The sequence below is a fragment of the Scyliorhinus torazame genome, chromosome 17 (genome assembly GCF_047496885.1).
Source record: "Scyliorhinus torazame isolate Kashiwa2021f chromosome 17, sScyTor2.1, whole genome shotgun sequence".
NCBI classification, from domain to species: Eukaryota; Metazoa; Chordata; class Chondrichthyes; order Carcharhiniformes; family Scyliorhinidae; genus Scyliorhinus; species Scyliorhinus torazame.
In genome coordinates, this window is record NC_092723.1 from 121,700,152 (window position 1) to 121,722,757 (window position 22,606).

Here is a 22,606-nt window from a genome sequence, read left to right on the forward strand (position 1 = left end):
TAGTTACAGATAGTGCCCCCATGTCCAACCACTGATCCTCTCTCTTCTTTATCCTCCGTGGTCTCCAGTTTCATTTCGGTATGATCCCAGGATGCACATCGGAGGTGGAGGCAGCCTGCTGCTTTTCACGCACTGTGGCCTTTGATGGATGTCCTCTAGAGGGCCTGGAACTGCAGGGTTCCGGCTGACTTACCGGTGTCAGTGGCATTGCCGTGCCACCCTGTTCTGCTTGCTGCCCTTGAGATGCGCTGGTGTTAAGAGGGGGAGTGGGTGGGATTCAGAGCAACTGGAGATTGCTGTCATCTGCTTAGTCGCAGGCCCCGGTTTGGCCTTGAGTGCTTCGTCCTCCCCGCGATGCCCGTGAAACCTTGGAGGTCTCCATGGGAACTGGGGGGGGGGGGGGGGGGGGGGGGCAGCTGGAGTGAGCTCCCAGAGGCCTCTGAGTCTTCTGGCTCTGCCAGTCCTGGTGGCTCCCCATGGTCTGCACCATGGTGTCGATGCACTTAGTGATGCTCATCAGTGACTGGGCCATGCTCTGCAGTGCCTCGGCAATGTCCACCTGTGTTTGGATAATATCCTTCAGCGACTGAGACATGGGGCTGGATTCTCCTCCCCGTCGCGCCACATTTCTGTTTCACCCCGCCAGAGGGGTGCTCCGTTACACCGGCCATTCCATAGGGTTTCCTATTGTGGGGCTGCCCCACGCCGCCGGGAAAGCCCCGGGGTGCCAGCAAGATGGAGCATCCCGCCAGCGGAGAATCCAGCCCATGATATCCAAGCCCTCAGCTATGATCGTCACAGACTGAGCCAGACTGAACCACCACTCAAGATGCGGACGTCGTGCTCCAGACTTTCCACAGCGGTCGCCAATCTAGCAATGTTGGCCTGGGTGCCACGCATTGTCGGCATCATCTCCTGTGCCCGTAGCCTTTGGGACTTCTCAATTGGCTATGCACTCATTGGAATATCGCTGACATCCCCTCCTGAATGTCACAGCTGTGTCCTATCATCTGCATCAGCTCTGGGAGAACCTTGTCTAGTGACTCAGCATCTGATTGGGACCCAGCTGAGTCCTGGGATCCAGCAAATCTCCGACTGCTGCCTTCCTTGGACATTCCTGCCTCCACCTGATGTGTATCAGCAACTGTGTGGTGCTCACCAGATTGTGCCCCAGAAGTCTGTCCACTAATGTTTCCCACCGAGGTATATGTCTCTGCACTCGTGGAAGGTGAAGGTGGTAGCTGTGATGCCTTAATGGTGGTCTCCTCGGAGCTCTCATCTGAGGTGGTCTCTTGGGTGGCAGGGAAGGAAACGACTCCAGATGGCCAGGTCCAATCAGATGGAGATCCTGCGAGACAATGGGCATGTGGTCAGTGAGAGGGAAGGATCATTTTGTCTGACATGAACAACTCACTTGAGACAGGTCACCTGGGTGAAGGAACAGTGGGTACTCATCTCTGCGGCACAGGCCAAGCTCACTGTCAGTGACTGCTCTATCTTCGTCAAACCCGCGATTCCTCCCACAAGTCCTGAAAGATATGCTTGTTAGGAGAATTGGACATTCTGAATTCTCCCTCAGTGTACCCGAACAGGCGTCGGAATGTGGCGATTAGGGGATTTTCACAGTAACTTCATCGTAGTGTTAATGTAAGCCTACGTTTTATTTTATGAATTTACTGGATGCTGGCTTCGCTGGCTCGGCCAGCATTTATTGCCCATCCCTAATTGCCCTTCAGAAGGTTGTAGCCCTTCAGAAGACTGCGGGCTGGGGTAGTGAGGATGGTGTGGGGGTGAGGGAGGTGTGTGGGGGGGTGGTGTTGGGACGTTGACACACATATCACGGGGAACTGGAACTGAGCAGGACCTCACTTCCTCGCCCGCAGCTGATGTCCACCCCGGCAACTTCCCTTTCCTCTGGGCCACTGACCACATCCGGGGCCTTCTGCTCAGCAACGGTTAGGGGCTGCAGTTCCGGCGGTCCGCCTCCAGTTTTTTCCTTCGCCGGTGGATTTCTCCTTGGAGGGGGTGTGGGGGGGGGACGGGGACGGGGGTGGGGGGGGGGGGGGCAGAAAACAAATCTGACACATGCAGCCCAGGAGGCGGGTAGCTGGTGGCCTCAGTGGCCAGGGCTCCCAACATTGGTGGCCGGTATGCGTGCTGGCATAAGTGGGCATACTGGGCAGCACGGTAGCACAAGTGGATAGCACTGTGGCATCATAGCGCCAGGGCCCCAGGTTCGATTCTATGCTGGGTCACTGCCTGTGCGGAGTTTGCACATTCTCCCCATGTCTGCGTGGGTTTCCTCCGGGTGTCCGGTTTCCTCCCACAGTCCAAAGACGTGCAGGTTAGGTGGATTGGCCATGATAAATTGCCCTTAGTGACCAAAAAAGGTTAGGAGGGGTTATTGGGTTACGGGGATAAGGTGGAAGTGAGGGCTTAAATGGGTCGGTGCAGACTCGATGGGCCGAAGGGCCTCCTTCTGCACTGTATGTTCTATGTGGTGCAGGGTGGGGGCGGGGGGGTGGAGGATACGGTAGGGGGCTACGGGTGTGTGGGACGGGGGTTGATGCCAGGGGCAAAGTGCCTCCTACTCAGCCTGGCCACCCTGAGGAAGTTGTACAATTTTTTCTGGCACTGTAGGCCGGTTCGGATGGTGTTGCTGGTGGCACTGACCGCCTCTACCACCTGCACCCAGGCACGGCAAACAGCAGCACTGGCAGCCTCCTTCCCGGGTCAGGATACAGGGTGGCCTGCCTCTCCTCCACCATGTACAGGAGGGTCTCTGGCTCTGCGTCCATGAATTTTGGCGCTGTGTGTATTAGCGGCTGCAGCTTATCAGCCTCCTGAGTGTCAATCGCAAATTTGGCGTCATTGGAATCGATTGTGTTCCAAGTGGCGGTGCTAGCCCCTTGACTTCGCTGAATCAGTCTAGGTGCGGCACCAATTTTGCTGTTGTGGACGTCCACGTATCCTGCCCCGGCGTCAACACTTAGTCTAGCAGGGCAAATCCAGCCGAAGAATTTTAAAATTGCTGAATTGGCACCCAATGCAGGTTGGCGATCACAGGGTGATGAATGAAAGGGACTTGGTGCAAGTTAAAAAAGGGACAGGAGCGTTTTGGATGATGTCAAACTTAGAGGTTGAAATGTGGGAAGCTGTCTCAGACTGAATTAGAGTAGTCAAGTTAAGTGCAAAGAAAGATTTTAATTTATATAACGTCTTTCACAGCCATCAGACATCCCAAAGCGCTTTATTTTTGAAGTTTTGTCAGTGTTGGAATGTAGGAATTGCAGCAGGCAATTTACGCACAGCAAACTCCCACAAACAGAAATGTAATGATTACCGGAAAATGTGTTTTCGCGGTGAGGATTGAGGGATAAACACTGGCCATGACACAGGGGATAACTAAATAGTGCCATGGAATTTTATTCCGTGCGCCCGAGACGGTCGATGGGTGCCACAGTTTAGCACCTCATCTGAAAGATAGCGGGCGGGATTCTCCATCCCCACGCCGAAGTGGACGCCGTCGAGATTCACGACGGCGCGGAATGGCCCCGTTCCCGACCGATTCAGGCCCTGACAATGGGCCAGTATCGGGGCCGCGTCATCTACCCGCGCCAGGCCTTGTCGCCCGCGTAAAAGCGGCGCCGCATAAATGACGCGGCCGGCGCCGCATAACGGATGTCATCCGCGCATGCGCGGGTTGGCCGGTGCCAACCCGTGCATGCATGGTTGCCGTCCTGTCCAAATCCGCCCCGCAAGAAGATGGCGGACGGATCTTGCGGGGCCACAGGTCCTCCTTCAGAGAGGATGGCCCGACGATCGGTGGGCACCGATCGCGGGCCACCCCACATTTAAGGTACCCCCTGGTGCAGGATCCCCCCTCGCCCCCCCCCCACAGGCTGCCCCCCACCATTCACGACGGCAGCGACCAGGTGTGGACGGCGCCGGGGGGGACCCGCCATTTTGGCCCGCTTGGCCCATCCGGGCCTCAGAATCGCGGGGGTGCTGGAGAATCGCCATTTTCGGTGTCTCCGGCGATTCTCCGGCCTGCGAAACTTGACCGGGCCGTTCCCGCCGCTTGGGAGAATCGCGGGAGGGCGTCGGACCAGCGTCCCTGGAAATTCCGGCGGCCCAGGCGATTCTCCCAACCGGCGTGGGAGTGGAGAATCGCGCCCAGCATCTCTGACCATGCAACGCTCCCTCAGCACTGCACTGGATCATGTGCTCAAGTCCTGAGACATCAACCCACAACCTCCTGACTCAGAGGCATGGGTGCTCCCAAAGGAACCATGGTTCACACCTAAAAGAAAATGACAAAAGCGTAAAAACTAAACATGAACATAGCAACAATAATGGGCAGGGGGAAAAAAATCCTTTGCTCCATCCCCTCCCACACGGCTGCTATGTCTTCTAATATCACAATATGAACACTTCTCATCCCGCCCAAAAGTCAAAAATAATCTCCTGGCTAAAAGTCATATCAAATCTGGGATTGCTATCTACCATCCCCTCTGTACTCTCATGAGTAATGGGAGGAATTCTAAACACAATGCAGATGTTTGTAAGTGCAATTATTTGGATGCCGTTGTTGGGAGATTTGTTCCCTCTCATCAATTTCTGCTCAATCAACAGCTGGCATAGGAAAGCTTTGGGGCGGGGACAGGTGGGCGGGGGTTGGATGATTGACAGGGCTTTGACAAATTGTAAGCAGGTTCCCCCCTGATTGATGGAGAGCCTGCTGATCCTATTGGCTGAACCGATGAAAGCCGTGCTGCGGCCTGGTGATTGACTGCAAGTTGAGGCGGCGACAGCTTCATCCCGGGTGTGGCACGGGCCCCTGCCGGTTTCTGACTGATGGGTGAACCCGCTGAACGATGACTGAATCTCTCATTGACCTTGTCCTGATTGAAACGTACAGGCAAATGAACAAAGAACAGAATCGACGCTCACCGCCCTTGTCTCACCGCTTGAACAAAGGGCCGGACCGCAGCGCTATCCAATCGGTGAAAGGAGCGGGTTTGATGGACGGCGGAGGGAACCAATGGTTGCGGTTCAGAGGGACGGAAGCTGGCGATTGACAGGCCGCTGGGCCAACCGAAGGTTAGAGGGCGAGGTTACGGCTCCGCCCCTCTATCCGATTGACAGGCTGGTGGATCAATCGGACGTTAGAACGTGAGGTTGCGGCGCCGCCCCTCGGTCCGATTGACGGCGCGTTCGACGAATGAACGATGGAGTCGACGACAGTTGGCAGGCGAGGGAGCCAATCGAGGGGCGGCTCCGACGAGCAGCCCCGCCCGTTCGAGCCGGCCTGCCCCCGCCCCCGCCCTCTGCTGAAGTTTTCGTCCCCTCAGACGGGGAATGAATGGGGGAGCCGGTGGGTTTGGGGTTGAGAGATCGCGCGGGGCGGCCGGACGGAAGGATTTGAAGCGCCCCCTTTTTATTTAAAATTCATTCATCGGTTGTTGAGTTGTGTTTTTAATCTCCCTCGCCGGGTTGTGTGTGTCGGGGCGCGGCTCTTCGTTGCTGAGGTGCCGCCGACCGAGACGATGGCCGAGCTGGTGCAGCGCCTGGGCGCTTGTTTCCCGGCCTGTCAGTCCAGCCAGAGCGAGCGGGCTCAGCGCCGGCGGAGCCGCGAGATCGACGCCTTGCTGGCCCGCGAGAGGCGCTACGTCCGGCGGCTCGTCAAGATCCTGTTGCTCGGCGCCGGCGAGAGCGGCAAAAGCACTTTCCTCAAACAGATGAGGATCATTCACGGCAGAGACTTCGACAGCAAAGCGCTGGAGGAGTTTCGGGACACCATCTTCGAGAATGTTATCAAGGTATTCTATCAAGGCAAACCAGCTCTTCTGAGGAAGGGTTACCAGACTCCTGGTCTCTCGGTTAGCATCGAGGACTGAGTAATTCCCCCTCCACACATACTAAGTTAGAAAGGGCGTTAGGACGATGCTATCCAGTGGTCCTCATTTGTTGACTTGCAAGTTAGAATAGAAAGTCACATTTGCATTGTTGTTTGATCCGTGTCGATACTTTTTAAAGACTTGTCAATTCCTGTGGAAATGGGTTTGCACATGTCTCTTTTTTCCCTGTTAAAATGTATACATTGTGAACATCTGGTAAAAGGCATCAGATCAGTTAACCCCCTCCCCAAAGTGAGTCTCGTCAGTGTTTGGTCTAGCAAGGGGCTGGTTTAGCACACTGGGCTAAATAGCTGGCTTTTAAAGCAGACCAAGGCAGGCCAGCAGCACGGTTGAATTCCCGTACCACCCCCCCCCCCCCCCCCCCGAACAGGCGCCGGAATGTGATGACTAGGGGCTTTTCACAGTAACTTCATTTGAAGCCTACTTGTGACAAGTGATTTTCATTTTCATTTCCCCTTTGTCATCAGCTGAAGGGAGCGTTAACACTACTCTCACCCTCCGCTCCCCTGAGTGTGTGCCCAGTTAAAATGGGAAACCCGTACCATACACTGATTTATTCAACAAATTATTTAACAAGCGGGAAAGGATTCCATGGACTTTTGTCATTGTCGCATGTTTGGTATTTAATGAGTTATAGATGCAGTTACAGATTTGTCTGTCTTGCGATTCTGACATGGGGATACCTATCTATTGCTCCTGCAGACACGTAATTCAATGTTTTGGTCGAGAAGATGAGGTACATCAAGGTGTTTGCATGTTAAACGTGGATTTTATAATCCTCTAAGGGCTGGTGTGTACTTTATTTGGAATATGAGCTCGCAGTTCCTGAACGGTACTTTCTGTTACAGAAGAGAAGTACATTATTCTGAGCTGTATTTTTGAATTTCTGACATTGAATCACAATCCAGTTATCACAGTTTTCTGTTGAATTAATGTGAAAACATTTTTTTAACTCAAAATGGTATCATGCGATTCACTTATGAAAAGTTGACATTTAAAGTATCTTCACTTTTTCAGGTTCTTAAATTTTTGTAGCAAAACCTTCAATAATTCTCTATGTAATCCTCTTATGATATAACACGGTAAAAGCCAATCAATTTTCTTTCCTGATTCAAGGAAATGGATTGCAAGTGAATTGCCTTCTGAGGGCCAAGTGACATTTTCACTTTTTTATTCATTCACGGGATGTGGGTGTCGCTGGCTAGGCCCGCATTTATTGCCCATCCCTAGTTGCCCTTTAGAAGGTGCTGGTGAGCTGTCTTCTTGAACCACTGCAGTCCCTGAGGTGTAGGTGCACCCACAATGCTGTAAGGGAGGGAATTTTGAGATTTTGACCCAGCGACAGTGAAGGAATGGCCATATATTTCCAAATCAGGGTGGTGAGATATATCCCAGTGAAGAAGAAGGATTCTAGGAATGGGATAAATTAACCATGGTTAACCAAGGAAGTTAAGGATAGTGTTAAACTGAAAGAAAAAACATATAATGTAGCAAAGATTAGTGGTAAGCCAGAGGATTGGGACAGTTTTAAAAACCAACGAAAGATGACCAAAAAATAATAGAGGGAAAAGATAAACTGAGGGCAAACTAGCAAGTAATGGAAAAATTGACCGTAAGAGCTTCTTTAAATATATAAAAAGGAAGCGAGTGGCCAAAGTGAACATTGCTCCCTCGGAGAACAAGTCGGGGGAAATAATAATGGGAAATCAGGAAATGGCAAAGGAGCTAAACAAATAATTTACTTTGCTGCAGAAGGCTGTGGAGGCCAAGTCACTGAGTATCTTTAAGACAGAGATAGATAGGTTCTTGATTAATAAGGGGTTATGGTGAGAAGGCAGGAGAGTGGGGATAGGAAGCATATTAGCCATGATTGAAAGGTGGGCAGATTTGACAGGCTGAATGGCCTAATTCTGCTCCTATGTCTTATGGTGAATGACTTGGATTGGATTTGTTTTATTTAACTACCGAGATACAGTGAAAAACATTGTTTTGCATACAGTCCAGACACATCATTCCATACATGATGAAGGGACTGGTTTAGCACTGGACTAAACAGCTGGCTTGTAATGCAGAACAAGGCCTGCAGCGCGGGTTCAATTCCCGTACCAGCCTCCCCGAATAGGCGCAGGAATGTGGCGACTAGGGGCTTTTCACACTAACTTCATTGAAGCCTACATGGGACTAAGCTATTATTATTATTATTATATGACAAAACATACGGCATACATAAATACACAATGTAAATACGTAGATACAGGCATCAGGTAAAGCATACAGGAGTACAGTACTACTCAATAGATGCTTGAACAGATCAGATCAGTCCAGACAAGGGTCATTCAGGAGTCTGGTAACAGCGGGGAAGAATCTGTTTTTGTATCTGTTAGTGTGTGTTCTCAGAAGTGTATCTCCTGCCCGATGGAAGAAGTTGGAGTATAGTAGGGGGCTAAGTACTTGGAGTGGAATCTCCAGGTGGTGGGGTTCCCAGGTATAGCACAGTGGTAGCACTGTTGCTTCACAGCGCCAGGGTCCCTGGTTCGATTCCTGGCTTGGGTCACTGTGTTCTGCATGTTCTCCCTGTGCCTACATGGGTTTCCTCCGGATGCTCTGGTTTACTCCCACAAGTCCCGAAAGATGTGCTGTTCGGTAATATGGACATTCTGAATTCTCCCTCTTCGCACCTGAAAAGGCGCCGGAGTGTGGCGACTAGGGACTTTTCACAGTAACTTAATTGCAGTGTTAATGTAAGCCTACTTGTGACAATAAATATTATTATTATTATCTGTTGCTCTTGTCCTTCGATGGTAGTGGTCGTGGGTTTGGAAGGTACTGCCGAAGGAAGGTTGGTGAGTTCCTGCAGTGCCTCTTGTGGATGGTACACATGGCTGTCACTGTTTGTTAGAGGTAGAGGGATTGAATGTTTGTGGAACGGGCAGCAATCAAGCGGGCTGCTTTGTCCTGGATGGTATTGAGCATTTGCGCTCATCCAGGCAAGTGGAGAGTATTCCATTACACTCCTGACTTGTGTCTTGTCGATGGTGGACAGGGTTTGGGGGGCCAGGAGATGAGTTACTCACCAAAAGATTCCTAGCCTTTGACCTGCTCTGATAGCCACAGTATTTATCTAGCTAGTACTGTTCAGTTTCTGGTCAATGGTAACCCACAGGATGTTGATAGTGGGGGATTCAGTGATGCCAACGCCATTGACTGTCAAGGGGTGATGGTTTGATTCTCTCTTATTGGAGATGATCATTGAGTGGCACTTCCGAATGTTACTTGTCAGCCCAAGCCTGGATATTATCCAGGTCTTGCTGCATTTGAACATGGACTGCTTCAGTATCTGAGGAGTCGTGAGTGGTGCTGAACATTGTGCAGTCATCTGTGAACATCCCTGCTTCTAACCCTATGATGGATAGAAGGTCATCGATGAAGCAACTGAAGATGGTTGGGCCTCGAACACTACCCTGAGAAACCCCTGAAGCGATGTCCTGGAGCTGAGATGATCGACCTCCAACCATCTCAACCATCTTACTTTGTGCCAGGTATGAGTCCAACCACAGGCAAGTTTTCCCCATGATTCCCATTAACTCCAGTTTCTTGTGTCTTGTCGATGGTGGACAGGGTTTGGGGGGCCAGGAGATGAGTTACTCACCAAAAGATTCCTAGCCTTTGACCTGCTCTGATAGCCACAGTATTTATCTAGCTAGTACTGTTCAGTTTCTGGTCAATGGTAACCCACAGGATGTTGATAGTGGGGGATTCAGTGATGCTAACGCCATTGACTGTCAAGGGGTGATGGTTTGATTCTCTCTTATTGGAGATGATCATTGAGTGGCACTTCCGAATGTTACTTGTCAGCCCAAGCCTGGATATTATCCAGGTCTTGCTGCATTTGAACATGGACTGCTTCAGTATCTGAGGAGTCGTGAGTGGTGCTGAACATTGTGCAGTCATCTGTGAACATCCCTGCTTCTAACCCTATGATGGATAGAAGGTCATCGATGAAGCAACTGAAGATGGTTGGGCCTCGAACACTACCCTGAGAAACCCCTGAAGCGATGTCCTGGAGCTGAGATGATCGACCTCCAACCATCTCAACCATCTTCCTTTGTGCCAGGTATGAGTCCAACCACAGGCAAGTTTTCCCCATGATTCCCATTAACTCCAGTTTCGTAAAGGCTCTTTGATGCCACACTCGGTCAAATGCTGCCTTGATGTCAAGGGTAGTCACACTCTCCTCACCTCTGGCATTCAGCTCTTTTGTCCATGTTTGAACCAAGACTGTAATGCGGTCAGGAACCGAGTGACCCTGTTGGAACCGAAACTGAGCATCCACGAGCACGTTATTGCTGAGTAAGTGTCACTTGATAGTTACGTTGATGAACCTTTCCATTACTTTAATGATCAGGAGTAGACTGACCGGTAGTAATTGGCTGTGGCAATTTTCCACATTGCTGGGTGGATGCCAGTATTTTAGCTATAATGGAACAACTTGGCTTAAGGTGCAGCAAGTTCTGGAGCGCACATCTTTAGGACTATTGAAGGAATATTGCCAGGGACCATGGCCTTTGCAGTCTCTATTGCCTTCAGTCGTTTCTTGATATCGAGGTGATTGAATCGAATTGGCTGAAGACTGACATCTGTAGTGCCGTGGACCTCTGGAGGAGGCCGCGATGGATCATCCACTCTGCACTTCTGGCTGTAGATTGTTGGGAATGCTTCAGCCTTATCTTTTGCACAGATGTGCTGAGCTCCTCCATTGTTGAGGATGGGGATATTAGTGGAGTCCCCTCTTCCAGTGAGTTGTTTAATTGTCCAACACCATTCATGACTGGATGTGGCAGAACTACATAGCTTAGATCTGATCTGTTAGCTGTGGGACCACTTAGCTCTGTCCATCACTTGCTGCTTATGTTGTTTGGCATGCCAGTAGTCCTGTTTTGTAGCTTCACCAGGTTGACACCTCATTTTTTGGTATGCCAGGTGTTGCTCCTGGCATGCTCTCCTGCACTCTTCATTGAACCAGGGTTCATCCCCTGGCTTGATGGTAATGGTAGAGTTGGGGAAATGCCGGGCCATGAGATTACAAATTGTGGTTGAATACAATTCTGTCGCTGCTGATGGCCTACAGTGCCTCATGGATTTCCAGTCTTGAGTTGCTAGATCTGTTCAAAGTCTATTCCATTTAGTACAGTGATAGTGCCACACAACACAATATCCTCAATGTGAAAACAACTACATCTTCACAGGGACTGTGCGGTGGTCTCTCCTACCGATACTGTCATGGACAGGTGCATCTGTGGCAGGCAGATTGGTGAGGATAAGGCCAAGTCTGTTTTACCCTCTTAGTTCCCTCACCACCTGCTGCAGTCCATTAACACCCGGCCAATTCAGTCTGTGGTGGTACTACCGAACCATTGTTGTTGATGGACATTGAAGTCCCCCACGCAGAGTACATTCTGTGCCCTTGCCACCTCAGTGCCTCCTCCAAGTGGTGTTCAAAGTGGAGAAGCACTGACTTATCAGCTGAGGTGGGGGGTGGGGGGGGGGGGGGGGGGCGCTGGAACAGTACGTGGTAATCAGCAGGAGGTTTCCTTACCCAAGTTTAAGATTTCATGGGGTCCAAAGACAATATTGAGGACCTCCAGGACAACTCCCCGAATATACCACTGTCTCGCCACCTTTGCTGCGTGTGTGCTGTCGGTGAGACAGGACCTACCCAGGAATAGTGACGGTGGCGTTTGGGACATTATCTGTAAGATATGATTCCATGAGTATAATGTCAGGCTATTGCTTAACTAGTCTGTGGGACAATTCTCTCAATTTTTGAACAAGCCCCCAGATGCTAGTATGGAGGTCTTTGTAGGGTCGACAGGGCAGGGTTTGCCATTGTCGTTTCCAGTGCCTCGGTCGATGCCGGATAGTTCGTCCGGCTTCATTCCTTTGTGTTTTCTTCGTAGCATTTGAATACAGCTGCGTAGCTTGCAACACCATTTCAGTGCAGTGACATGTAGGCCAGACCAGGTAAGGACAGCAGATTTCCACCCCTAAAGAACATTTGTGAACCAGATGGATTTTTACAACAAACAATGGTTTCATAGTTGGCATTTGACTTCTGTTGAGTTTTTAATTGAATTTTCTATTTTCAAATTTCTATTGAGTTTTAAAAATTCCCCGGGATTCGAACCCAGCTCCCGAGAAGATTACTCGTCCAGCGCCAACACCATTGTGCCACCGCCTCCCACTTTTGCAGATGTGATTTTGAGACCCAAAATTTTCAGGTTAACTTGGAGTTTTCACATTTTTAATAGCAGCTTGTTAAAGTGACTGTTTAATATTAGTGCTTTCCTACATTGAGAAATCTAGGCAAAAGACTGTGTCGGGTACCACCAAGATTTGAAAAAGATGAGGCAGAACAAAGTAAATTGAGAAATAAAGGTAGTATAATGCCGGATCTGGATTTTTAAATTCCGCATGTTGTTGTCGGAAGGTTGGGTTTTAATGTTCAAAGGTTGTGGAGGGCTAGCTGTTGCAGCAGAACTTTATTTCAACCAAGTGAAATTGCAAGGAAGAGCAATGTGAAAACGGACCACAGCTTTGGAGGAAAAAGAAGAAATATCAGAGGAGCGTTACCGGAACCACTGGTTTATGGTGACAGGATATTTTAATTGCATGAGATTCTGAAAAATTTACGTTCGTTTGGAGATCGAATTTTGACATTTAATCCTTATGAAATTTGTGATTAAATGGGCCTTGGCAATCACCCAGAATAGAATTATAGAATGATATGGCACAGAGGATGGCCATTTGGCCTTTTGTATTTCTTTTGTTTAAATTTAGAGTACCCAATTCAATTAAGGGGCAATTTAGCATGGCCAATCCACCTAGCCTGCACATCTTTGGGTTGTGGGGGCGAAACCCACGCAAACACGAGGAGAATGTGCATACTCCACACGGACAGTGACCCAGAGCCGGGATCGAACCTGGGACCTCGGTGCCGTGAGGCAGCAGTGCTAACCACCTTGCCTTTGTATTTCTGCTGCTCCTTTTGAAAGCAATCAAATTAGTTCCACTCCCCTGCTCTTTTTCCATAGTCCAGCAAAATATTTCCCTTGAAATATTTATTAATTTCCCCTTTGAAAGTTTTTGTATTTGCATTTACCCTCTTTCTTTCGATACATTCCAGATCATTTCACCTCTGGTTCTTTTGCCGATTACCCTAAATATGTATCAGCTTCTTGGGAACAGTTTCTCCGTATTTACTCTGAAATAATTTGAACACCTCTCTCCTCTTGACCTTTTCTGCTCCAGTATTTTGATGTAATGATTTAGTAAATTTCCTCTGCACCCTCTCTCAAGTTCATGACATTATTATGATTAAAAAGAGTAAGGCGGGCGGCGCAGTGGTTAGCACTGCTGCCTATGGTGCTGAGGATCCGGGTTCAATCCTGGCCCCAGGTTACTGTCTGTGTGGAGTGTGCACATTCTCCCCGTGTCTGCGTGGGTTTCACCCCACAACCCAAAAATGTGCAGAGTAGGTGGATTGGCTACGCTAAACTGCCCCTTAATTGAAAAAAAGAATTGCATATTCTAGGTTGTTTAAAGGAAATATTGATTGACATGCAACAAGCCTTTCATCGTCTTAGTCGAAGAGTGTGTGAAAGGTGGAAGAGCTTCCACAAATCTGGAAGCAGCAGTGTTACTCTTAAAATGTTTAAGTTCTGTTGAGAAGGCAAGAAGCTTGAAAGGGAATCCAAACATTTTGTCGGGAACTTTAACAAGTGTAAGTTTTCCACTTGAGACAAGGAAGCAGTGAGGCTAAAAATGTCAAAAGATGAACGATTAAAAGTGAAGCCAATTCAAAAATTTAACCTTTTCTTATGAGTACTAACTGCTATTTCTTTAAATTACATTAATTAAAAGGTCAGACTGGCTGAGGAAAAATATAATTCAATATTAACTGGTGGAGAAGAAAAACATGTACAGATCATTTGGTTTGCTGAGTGACTACGTTTATTTTTAATAAACTGAAATTTACATGACAATGTTGTGGAAGTATGTAAGGAAAAATAAAATACCTCCAGTTTATGCAGTAAGCTATTGACATGGAATAATCTATTGTTTATGGTGCTGAACAGCTGCATCAGGAATAAAAGCAAAAATCTAGCTTTCTCGAGGCTCAGCGGATAATAGGCAAAAGATACCTAGAGGGAGTACCTTTTATTCAGACTATTTGTAGGAGAGCATATGTTTTGCTTTTAATTTCCCGGGTATTTTTAGTAATTTTAGTACTGACTTGGAGACCCTCATCTATGCCTTTATTATTTTCTAGGCTTGACAATTCCACCGCTCTCTTGGCCAGCCTGCATAAACTTGATCTCGTCAAAAACATGCCTGTCCGAATACTAACCCTCACAAAGACCTGTTCACCCATCACCCCTATATTTGTTAACCTGCTTTGGCACCCAGTCCAACAACGCCTCATTTTTAAAAACCCTCGTCCTTGTTTCAATTCCTTCCATGACCTCATCCCTCCACCTAACCTCCTCCACTCCTGTAAACCTCTTGAGATCTCCACGCTCCATCAATTCTGGCCTCTTGCATAACCTGATGTTAATGGCTCCAACATTGATGGCTTTGTTTCTGGTTGCTTTCGGCCTAAACACTTTACCTCAATATTTAAGACATTCCTTAAAATCTACGTTTTTGACTAACGTTTTTGGTTAGCTGCCTCAATTCCTCAATATGTACCTCGGTGTCAAATCTTTTCTGACAATGCTCCTCTGAAGCACCTTAAGACGTTTTCCTAAGTTAAACTGTTTTTAAATGCAAATTGTCATGTAAAGTAGGCCGTATTCCGGGGGAATACTGAGTTAGATCATCTCAGCCAGGGCAGAGTTTCTGCTTTTTTAAAAAAACTGTATCCCTCAGTTTACGAGTGAAAAATTAGCCAGAGGCTCTTTTAATTGTTCTGATGCAAAGTATGTGTGCATTTCCACAAATAAGCATTGGGTGAGGACACTCCCTGCATATAGATACTTGCTTGCACTCATTGTGCAAGTGTGTGAATTACCACTTTAGGAAGGTGTGAAAATGGCAGCACGGTAGCACAGTGGTTAGCACTGTTGGTTCACAGCACCAGGGTCCCAGGTTCAATTCCCGACTTGGGTCTCCGTGTCTGCGTGGGTTTCCTCCGGGTGCTCCGATTTCCTCCCACAAGTCCCGAAAGACGTGCTGTTAGGTGAATTGGACATTCTGAATTCTCCCCCTGTATACCCGAACAAGTGCCAGAATGTGGCGACTAGAAGCTTTTCACAGAAACTTCATTGCAGTGTCAATATAAGCCTACGTGTGACAATACAGATTATTATAAGGGTATCAAAGCAACATTTGATCGAGTATGCCATTAAGGAGCTCTACCTACACTGGAGTCAATGGGAATCGGGGGGGAAAACTGCTGATTGGAGTCATACCTGGCACAAAGGAAGATGGTTACGGTGGTTGGAGGTTGGTCATGTCTGCAGGAGTTCCTCGGGGTAATTTCCGAGGCCCAACCATCTTCAGCTGCTTCATCAATAACCTCCATTCCATCATAAGGTCAGAAGTGGGGATGTTCACCGATAACTGCACAATGTTCAGCACCATTCGCGACTCCTCGTAATGAAGCAGCCCATGTCCAAATGTAGAAAGAACTCGACAATATCCCGGCTTGGGCCGATGCAGAATACTCTCCACTTGCCTGGATGAGCAGCTCCAACAACACTCGAGAAGCTCAACATCACCCTGGACAAATTAGCCCGCTTGATTGCTTCCCCTTCCACAAACATTCAAACCTTCCACCAGCGACGAACCGTGGCAGCCTTGTGTACCATCTACAAGATGCACGGCAGTAACTCACCAAGGTTTCTTTGACTGCACTTTCCAAACCCACAACTGCTACCATCTAGAAGGACAAGAGCAGCAGATACTTGGAAACCCCCCCCCCCACCTGGAGGTTCCTCTCCAAGTCACTCACCATCCTGACTTGGAAATATATCTCTCCCTAATGGCACTGTGGGTATACCTACACCTTGGGAACTACAGCGGTTCAAGAAGGCAGCTCACCACCACCTTCTGTAGGGAAGCTAGGGATGAACAATAAATGGGACCTAACCAGTGACACGCATATCCCGAAAATTAATTTTAAAAAATTATTCCATAGCATCTTTTTTTATTTTGGGAGGAAAAGAGACTCTCAGTCCCTATTTGCCGCAATTTGCTGTTGTCATTAATTCAGAATTTTGTAATGAGAGAGTTTCACCTTGCATGCAGGCTGTTTGATATTGTTGATGAAATAAGTTTGAATGATTAAAACGTATAATGAAATACATTTGGTCCGATGAAACTGCTGTATTACTTTCATCTTCGGTGTTTTTTTACCCTGGTTATAAACAAGATATTTTCACTAATACGAAGAGAAGTTCATCCTTACAGTTTTGTAACAAAACTATTTTAAGAGGTTCCCCATTCCCATGTTTATGTTAGTTCATTAAAATTTTAGGATCATTTATAATATAGTCCGAATCAATTTAACTAAACATGCAGTGTTTTATAACTGTTTTTGATGCATAAAATCATGTACCTCAAATGCTATCTTGAGATGATGTATTTTTCTTTTATGTAGTCAACCTGCTGTTAACACCTTTCCTCTTGTGAAAATTAAGAAAATCTTTGAAAGGAAATGTTCAATGTAATTCCCAGTGATCTATACAAAGATATTAAAATATTTTCTTCCTTGATCTTTGGGTAATGCAATCACAGTGACAATTGTTGCTCAAACTTAGTTGCTCTGAGAATGTGGTCGTGAACCTTCTCCTTTACTCATTGGAGTTCTTGTGGTGATGATGTTGGATAGGAAATTCCAGAATACTAACTGAAGCGATGACATCGCATGTCCCTATCAGGATGTTTATGACTTGGAGGTGATGGTATTCCCACAGACTTGTGACTTTTATTCGTGATGATCGAGGTTGCAGAGGAAGGAGATGCTGTCAAAGTGGTTTTGGTCAGTAGCTGCAGTGCATCCTGTAGATAATACATATTGCAACAATTGTGCACTGGTTGTGGATATTGTGTCCAGTGTTGGATTGAACTGCTCTGTCCTGGTCAGTTTTGAGTTTCTTCAGATGAGGCTTTGATGGTTTGAAGGTGAGAACTTATTGCGGAGTACCCAGTCTGTGCTCTGCCCCTCCAGTTATGATGTAGATTTGGGTGGTCTGCAGGATGTTCATTACAAAGGGCTTGCCGATGGTGATGCTTTCGAAGTTAATGGGGAAATAATGTTTTTTCCTTGTTTTTTTAGATGCTCATAACTGGCAGGTGTGTAGCATGAATATTAACTGCCCTTTGGAAGCCCAAGTTTGGAAGTTTTTAAGGTCCTCACTTTAGGCTAGTGGTCGCTCCCTTTATTATCACACTGGAAATAGCCCCACCTCATACTATATAATGGAGGAACGGTTAATAATGAAATGGAGTAAGATGCTTCCCTAGGGAAATCTTGCATATCTGAGGCTATGATGAACAAATTATTTCATGGATGAGGGCATTGCTGACTAAGCCAGCGTTTTTTTGCCCATCCCTAAAAGAAGGGGGTGGGGTGAGCAGCCTTTTAGAACCACTGCAGTCCATATAGTCTAGGTTGTTGCTCTTTGTGTCTTTACTTAATTTGCTCTGTTTTATAACCTTTGCTCTAGAGTCGCCAGGTATCTTTATGATACCACCACGAGGTTCAAGTTCAAGTGCTGATCAATAATTCAATATACCAGTTAGTAAGTTTCAAATCAAAACACATTTATTATACACAGTCAATCACTACTCATGTATAAAACTCTACTTACTAGACTATCTCTAACACTAAGAGGCCTATACTTAGCTTTGGAACTGGCCCACCAGGTCAGGGGAACAAATGGCCTTTCGTTCGATTCTGAGTCTGCAGGCTTCAAAGCTGGTATAGACTGGTAGCTAAGAGCGCCTATCTCGTAGCGTGCGTTGACTGGAGACTTACTTGGTTGGTGCAGCTGCTGGGCAGGCCACGGTCATGGGTTGTTTCGAGCTGCTGAGAGGCCCTGCCAAGAAGGACAAATTGAACTTGGGGACTCTATTTTATAGTTCCCATGGTCGCCGCACCCTTTTGGGCGGACCCCGTACCTGGTTCCAAGTGATTGGACTAAGGTCTGATCATTTGGATCGATTTCTCCAAACTGATTGCTGGGCGGTTCCTAAGTGTCCGTTGGCCTTCCTTTGTCTTGGCTCCTGCTGGCGCCGAGGAGTCTGGCTTGGCCTTGTTTATCTTGACTTTCCAATTGTTCCCGGGGATCACTCATCAATATGTAGATGGTTGTTGGTTTCAGTGCTGTCTGGGTTCCTGCAAGTTCTGATATACAGGAAACTTTGCACTTGCTTGTTTTTCCTGCGTTTGACTGAATTTCCCTGCATTCTTAGCGGATCTCCATTTTAAAGTCGGGAAGTGGCCAACCCAGGTGGCTACAAGGTACACCCACCTTGCTGTTAGGAGGGAGTTCCATATTTTGACCCAACAACAGTTGGAAAACAGTGAAGGAATGGTGATTTAGTTCCAAGTCAGGATGATGTGTGGAAGTGGCAGCACGGCGCAGTGGTTAGCCCTGCTGCCTCGTGGCGCCGAGGTCCCAGGTTCGATCCCGGCTCGGGGTCGCTGTCCGTGTGGAGTTTGCACATTCTCCCCGTGTTTGCGTGGATTTTGCCCCCACAACCCAAAAATGTGCAGGCTAGATGAATTGGCCACACTAAATTGCCCCTTAATTGGAAAAAATGAATTGGATACGATACATTTTTTTAAAAAAAGGATGGTGTGTGGCTTGGAGGGGAACTTGCAGGCCGTGGTGTTCCCATGTGTCTGCTGCCCTTGCTCTTCTAGAGGGTAGAGGACATAGGTTTGGAAGGTGCTGCGGAAAGAGGCTGATGTACTTCTCATGATGTTGAATCCCAAGTTTCTTTACCCGTCAGTCTGGCCTCAATAAAAGTCGAGATGGATTTGCAGGTACAGCATTAGTTATTTTATTTAGCTTGCAAGCGTTCCTCAATTCTCAGGAGCACGAAGCACATCCTGTTTCATAGACTTCTGGAATCAAGTGAGGATATGGAACAAAGGAATCTGTACTGATACATTCAAATGGCATCAAGTTTCACATACACGATGCCCATAGGTCATCCTATATCCCTCCTGACCTGTTGATCTATTCTGATTGGCTCACTTCCAATCCCTTCTTCTGGCCCCTATTACCCAGCATCCTTTTCTCCTGCTTTGGTGGACACACCTCTTCCTGCTTTTCCATGCGGTCTGAAATCCTTTGTCTGTGAACTCACCAGAATTAGACTGGCCTACCTCTACATTACATTAACTAATATCTCTAAAAGTAACTATTTTATATCACATTCGTCAATGATGTTTCTTCTCATGTACTTAATGATCTGTTGAGCTGCTCGCCGAAAAATACTTTTCACTGTACCTCGGTACACGTGACAATAAACAAATCCAATCCAAATGAGTTGCTGCAGTGAATCTTGTATACGGTACACACTGCTGCCACTACGTTATCATGAATGGGATACCAGTCAAACTAGGCATTGGCCTGGATGGTGTTGAGCTTGTTGAGTATTTTTGGAACTTCACCATCCGGACAAATGAAGAGTAGTCTATCACACACCTTTGCATCAGCCTTTTGGCCCCTATTGACTTCAGTTTTTGCAGGGCTGCTTGACGCCATATTTGGTTGACTGCTGTCTTGATGTCAAGGGTGGAGATTCTGCTCTTCTCTGGTGTACATGTCTTGATCAAGGTCGAGCTAAGGCCTGGAGCTGAATGCTTCTTACAGAATATGAACTCGGCATTTGTGAGCAGGGTATCAGTGAGGTGGTTGCTTGATGAAAATAACCCCTCCATCACTTTATTGGTTGGGCGGAGGCTAATTTTGTCCTTTTTTGTTGATGGAGAAATGTGTAAGGAAGATGATTTTCAATGTTTCTGTCCGAATGGACTGTAAAGTATATGGCCTCTCCCCATCAAGAAGATGATTGAGCACCCCCCCCCCCCCCCCCACCCCCCTCCCATCTCCTGCCCTTGCAGAGGAGATTTCAGTAATGTTGTAATCTCCATACAATATTTGAGACTCTGTTATCATAGTTGTTTCAGAACTGTACATCCTCTTTTATTGAATGGTTCTGTCGGGTCCAGAAGTGTGAAGAAATTAGGTGATAGTCAACTATTATGTACTTTATTGTTCTCCTTGGAGATTCCTATTTGGTATGTTGGACGCAAATCATACCGTTGCTTTCTGTGTCAGGAAACACAGGTAGTTTATAAGTAATCTATTTGTATTTGCGGGTATTAGAAACAAGGTAAAGTTTTAAATGGGTTTAATATTGTGTTACCGAAAAGTTTAGGTAGCCTCATATTAAACAAAGGTGCTTGCATGCCAGAATTTTGGTTTCATTTTAAACTGCCTGCACTGTAATTAAAGGGTTTACCACCTGAAAACAAACATGGTTGCAAGAAAGACTAAGCTGTTGCTGAGCAACTGGGTGTGGGGGTGGGGCGCACCCTCGGTTAGAAAGAACTTTTGAGTTTAGTTTTAAGGTGGACAGGATCAGGGAGCTGAAAAAAGCACACTTCCCAAAGGAAGACAAAAAAGTCCAGAAACCAGGGAATTGGGACAAATAATATGTCGCTGGAAGACAGTTAAATTAAAAGATCAAAGAACAAGAAGTTGAACAAGGTCCTGTTCAGGAGATGTGGTGATGCCGGCGTTGGACTGGGGTGAGCACAGTATGAAGTCTTACAACACCAGGTTAAAGTCTAACAGGTTTGTTTCAAATCACTAGCTTTCAGAGCACAGCTCCTTCCTCAGGTGAATGAAGGGATGGGTTCCAGAAACATTTATATAAGTCAATGATGCAAGCTAGGTGTTGTAAGACTTCTTACTCTGTTCAGGAGAAGTCAAGTAAAAGGCAGTGAAAGTGCTCTGAGTTAAAGAGACAGCTCAAGAACTAGATTTTAAAGTCAGCTTGGTAAGAAGTCAAACATCTTGAGTTACACCAAAAGTTTGGTGACTTCTTAATACAGAAACCGAAGTGTTCTGTTGGCATGGTTGAGTACCTGAGAGATTGTGTGCAAGCTTGAATGCATGTGGCAATCCAAGAGAGTAATACCTAAAGGAGAGATTGGAATCACAGGAAAAAATACAGTGCAGAAAAGGCCCTTCAGCCCATCGAGTCTGTTTCGCCTCATGGAAGGCACCTGATCTGCCAATCCTAATCTCATTTGTCAGCACTTGGCCCATAGCCTCAAATGTTAAGATGTGCCAAGTGCTCATCCAGGTACTTTTTAAAGGATGTGAATTCTCCTTCAGTGCACCCGAACAGGCACTGGAGTATGGTGACTGGAGGCTTTTCACAGTAGCTTCATTGCAGTGTTAATGTAAGCCTACTTGTGACACTAATAAAGATTATTATTATGTGTGAAGAGATTAGATCAGTCCATGAGAGGGTTGTTTAGGAGTCTGGTAACAGCGGGGAAGAAGTTGTTTTTGAATCTGTTAGTGTGTGTTCTCAGACTTTTGTATCTCCTGCCCGATGGAAGAGTCAGTAAGCCAGTGGGAGTGGTCTTTGATTATGCTGCCCGCTTTCCCAAGGCAGCGTGAGGTGGAGAGTCAATGGATGGGAGATGCGTTTGCATGATGGACTGGCCAGGTTCACGACTCTCTGTAGTTTTTCTCCGGTCTTGGGCTGAGCAGGCTGTAATGCAGCTAGATAGGATGCTTTCTATGGTGCACCTGTAAAAGTTGGTAAGAGTCAATGTGGACATGCCAAATTTCTTTAGTTTCCTGAGGAAGTATAGGACTGTTGTGCTTTCTTGGTCGTAGGGTCGACATGGGTGGATCAGGACAGATTCTTTCCCATGATTTTATTTCTCCTTTCTAAATATAAGTTAAGATGATGCATTTTTCCGGAAATCTCATTACCATTTTTGAGAGACGGTTTAATACTGACTTCTGTTGCTTATAGCTCATTTGAAGTTCTTGGTTTAAAGCAGCCAAGGTAAAGCAAATTATGTGCCTGGAACCTTCCAAGACCTATCCAGAGATGTGACTTTCTTCTGTCTCTGGAGGCATCCATAGTAGAAACAGGATTCAAAATGCATATGGGCACGGATTAATTGTCTTTAAACCCTCAAATAAGGAAGGGTGAACATTCAAAACACTGATAAGCAAGGTCGCTCCTCTGTATTTTGATTGGAGGAGCAGCAAGCATGGGAGAGACGGAATCTATCAGCAGCAATTCCTCCAATCACAGGTTCCGCCCCTCCGTCCCCCCCCCCCCCTCCGTCCCCCCCCCCTCCGTCCCCCCCCCCCCCCTCCGTCCCCCCCCCCCTCCGTCCGTCCCCCCCCCTCCGTCCGTCCCCCCCCTCCGTCCGTCCCCCCCCCTCCGTCCGCCCCCCCCTTCCGTCCGTTCCCCCCCTCCGTCCCCCCCCTCCGTCCCTCCGCCCCCCCCCTCCGTCCCTCCGCCCCCCTCCGTCCCTCCGCCCCCCTCCGTCCCTCCGCCCCCCTCCGTCCCTCCGCCCCCCCCTCCTCCCTCCCCCTCCTTCCTTCCCTCCCCCCTCCTTCCCTCCCCCC

The 22,606-nt window shown here is 47.5% G+C and overlaps 1 protein-coding gene across 1 annotated transcript in view; it reads left to right on the forward strand.

Annotated features, from left to right (window-relative positions):
• Nucleotides 1-5,290: 5,290 nt before the first annotated feature.
• LOC140394112 (guanine nucleotide-binding protein subunit alpha-12-like) overlaps nucleotides 5,291-22,606 on the forward strand; it is a 130,780-nt gene continuing 113,464 nt past the window's right edge. Inside the window, exon 1 of the mRNA XM_072480965.1 lies at nucleotides 5,291-5,822. Coding sequence (XP_072337066.1) covers nucleotides 5,550-5,822 — 273 coding nt within the window. The 5' untranslated portion in view covers nucleotides 5,291-5,549. The remainder of the gene's footprint in view (nucleotides 5,823-22,606) is intronic.